This window comes from Limulus polyphemus, unplaced genomic scaffold, assembly GCF_000517525.1.
Source record: "Limulus polyphemus unplaced genomic scaffold, Limulus_polyphemus-2.1.2 Scaffold14902, whole genome shotgun sequence".
NCBI lineage: Eukaryota > Metazoa > Arthropoda > Merostomata > Xiphosura > Limulidae > Limulus > Limulus polyphemus.
The window spans coordinates 3241-5411 of NW_013680512.1; the positions used below are offsets into that span (position 1 = coordinate 3241).

Consider the following 2171-nt stretch of genomic DNA (forward strand, 5'->3'; position numbering starts at 1 on the left):
TCTACATATGATACATATATTATACTGAGATCATATTCTATATATGATACATATATTATACTGAGATCATATTCTATATATGATACATATATTATACTGTGATCATATTCTATATATGATACATATATTACACAGAAATCATATTCTACATATGATACATATATTATACAGAAATCGTTCCAGGTATGCCAGTTTTTATTCCCCGGCCAAAGGTCGGATACTTTTCTCACAGGTCTCGTATATAGTTGGCCTAACTTATAATCCTCCTAGCCCTATTTTTATGATTTTGACCTACAAATATTATAGCTTTAACTGTACACATACTTTAGCCTAAAACTTTTAAGAGTAGTTCTTGCTTGATTTTGCGACTTTCTTGACTTAAACAATTTCCATCATACAGACAAAAGAAAATTTGATATTCTAAAACTTTCCTCACACAACCAGTGAGAAAAATAAAAATATAAACCCATCATTTATGTTTCACGAAATCATCAATTTTCCTCATAAAATCCTGTAAAGTGTTGATCTTCATTTTTACCAAATGATAACTCATTCCATAAGTCAATCACCCTGTTAGAAAATATAATTGTTTTAACTGGAATCTAGCCTCTCTTTTTTTTCTTCCAAAACTTGTGTCCTTTCATTCTGTTACCTTCAGAATAAAATACAAAGAAAACATTGAACTTTATCTTGTCAATTTCACAGATAATTTTTTAAACTTCACTAAGATTACTTCTTACCTTTCTTTTATTGACAGAAAATAAAATGAGATCTTAGAAGATAAATCTTCCACATCTGGCAAACCTTAATAATTATGCTCTCAACATTATAATAAAGCAAAAGCCCAAGCATTGAACCCTGTGACATGTCACTAGTTACATGGATTCAAATTGACTGGACTCCATTACTAACAACCTTTGGATTTGTCTCATTTAAACACCCTAAATTCCAATTTACTACTCCTTTTCCCAAATTATGTTGATTTGATTTTTTTATATAATCTTTGTGTAGTATCTTTATTTTCAATACAAAATTTCTTTATTCAGATTACACCCTCTGGCCTTTTTGGGTTGATACACACGTAGATCCACCATTCAGAAAATCAAGGTGAGGAAGAACATTTTTATAAATAGGATTAATGAATTCAATACAGAAATTTTCTTTAATTATAAACAATGTATTGTCTTGATCTGTTAAATGTATAGCACAAATAACTGAAATTAGAATATAATATATGTATCAGCTATAGAATATAATTTCTCAATAATATATGCATCATATATAGAATATGATTTTTGTATAATATATGTATCATATGTTGGAAACCTAATCACCCTCAAAGTAGTCTCCTTGGGACTCCACACACTTCTCCCAGCGGTGCCGCCATTGTTGGAAGCATTCCGAGAAAGCCTCTTTCGAAATGGAGTTTAGCTCGGCTGTCGTTGCAGCCATAATGTCCTCTCTTGTCTGAAATGGGCGTTCCTTTCAATGGCCTCTTGAGTTTGGGGAACAGCCAGAAGTCGCAAGGAGCCATATCAGGAGAGTAAGGAGCCTGTTGAACCACAGGAGTCTGGTTTTTCGCCAACAGAGTCTGAATTCATAGCCAAATCTTCGGTCATAATGGAATGTGCCGAAAAAGTGCTGATGCCCACCTCTTCCGCAATTTCTCGGATAGTCACACGATGGTCCCGCATCACCATAGCGTTCACTTTGGCAATGACCTGGTCATTTCGGGATGTTGATGGCCGACCGGAGCGTGGCTCGCTCTCCACCGTTGTGCGGCCGTCTTTAAACCGGTTGTACCACTCCTTAATCTGTGTGATGCCCATAGCATCGTCACCGAAAGCCGTCTGAATCTTCCGAATGGTTTCCACCTGGCTGTCGCCCAGTTTCTGGCAAAATTTGATGCAATAGTGCTGCTCCAGTCGTTCCGTCATATTCCTTGCAATGAAAAACCGACGAGAGCACTACACACTACCTCACTCAATGGCTGCTTGCCAACAACTGACGCAATCAACAAGCGGGAAAAATTCACGCATGCGCACGAAGGTACAAGGTCGGCTCATGCAAGCGCGCTTGATTCAAATCCATCAGGTTATCACAAAAAAAAATAAGGTCGGATACTTTTCTCACAGGCCTACACCTGTGTATGTTGGAGGTCAGATTTGTTT

General features: G+C 36.5%; 1 protein-coding gene across 1 annotated transcript; it reads right to left on the bottom strand.

Moving 5' to 3' along the window:
- Positions 1-1535: 1535 nt before the first annotated feature.
- Positions 1536-1937, bottom strand: LOC106477407 (putative uncharacterized protein FLJ37770). Its single transcript, XM_013937980.1, has one exon. The coding sequence runs from the start codon at positions 1935-1937 to the stop codon at positions 1536-1538; it is 402 nt and encodes a 133-aa protein (XP_013793434.1).
- Positions 1938-2171: the final 234 nt, after the last annotated feature.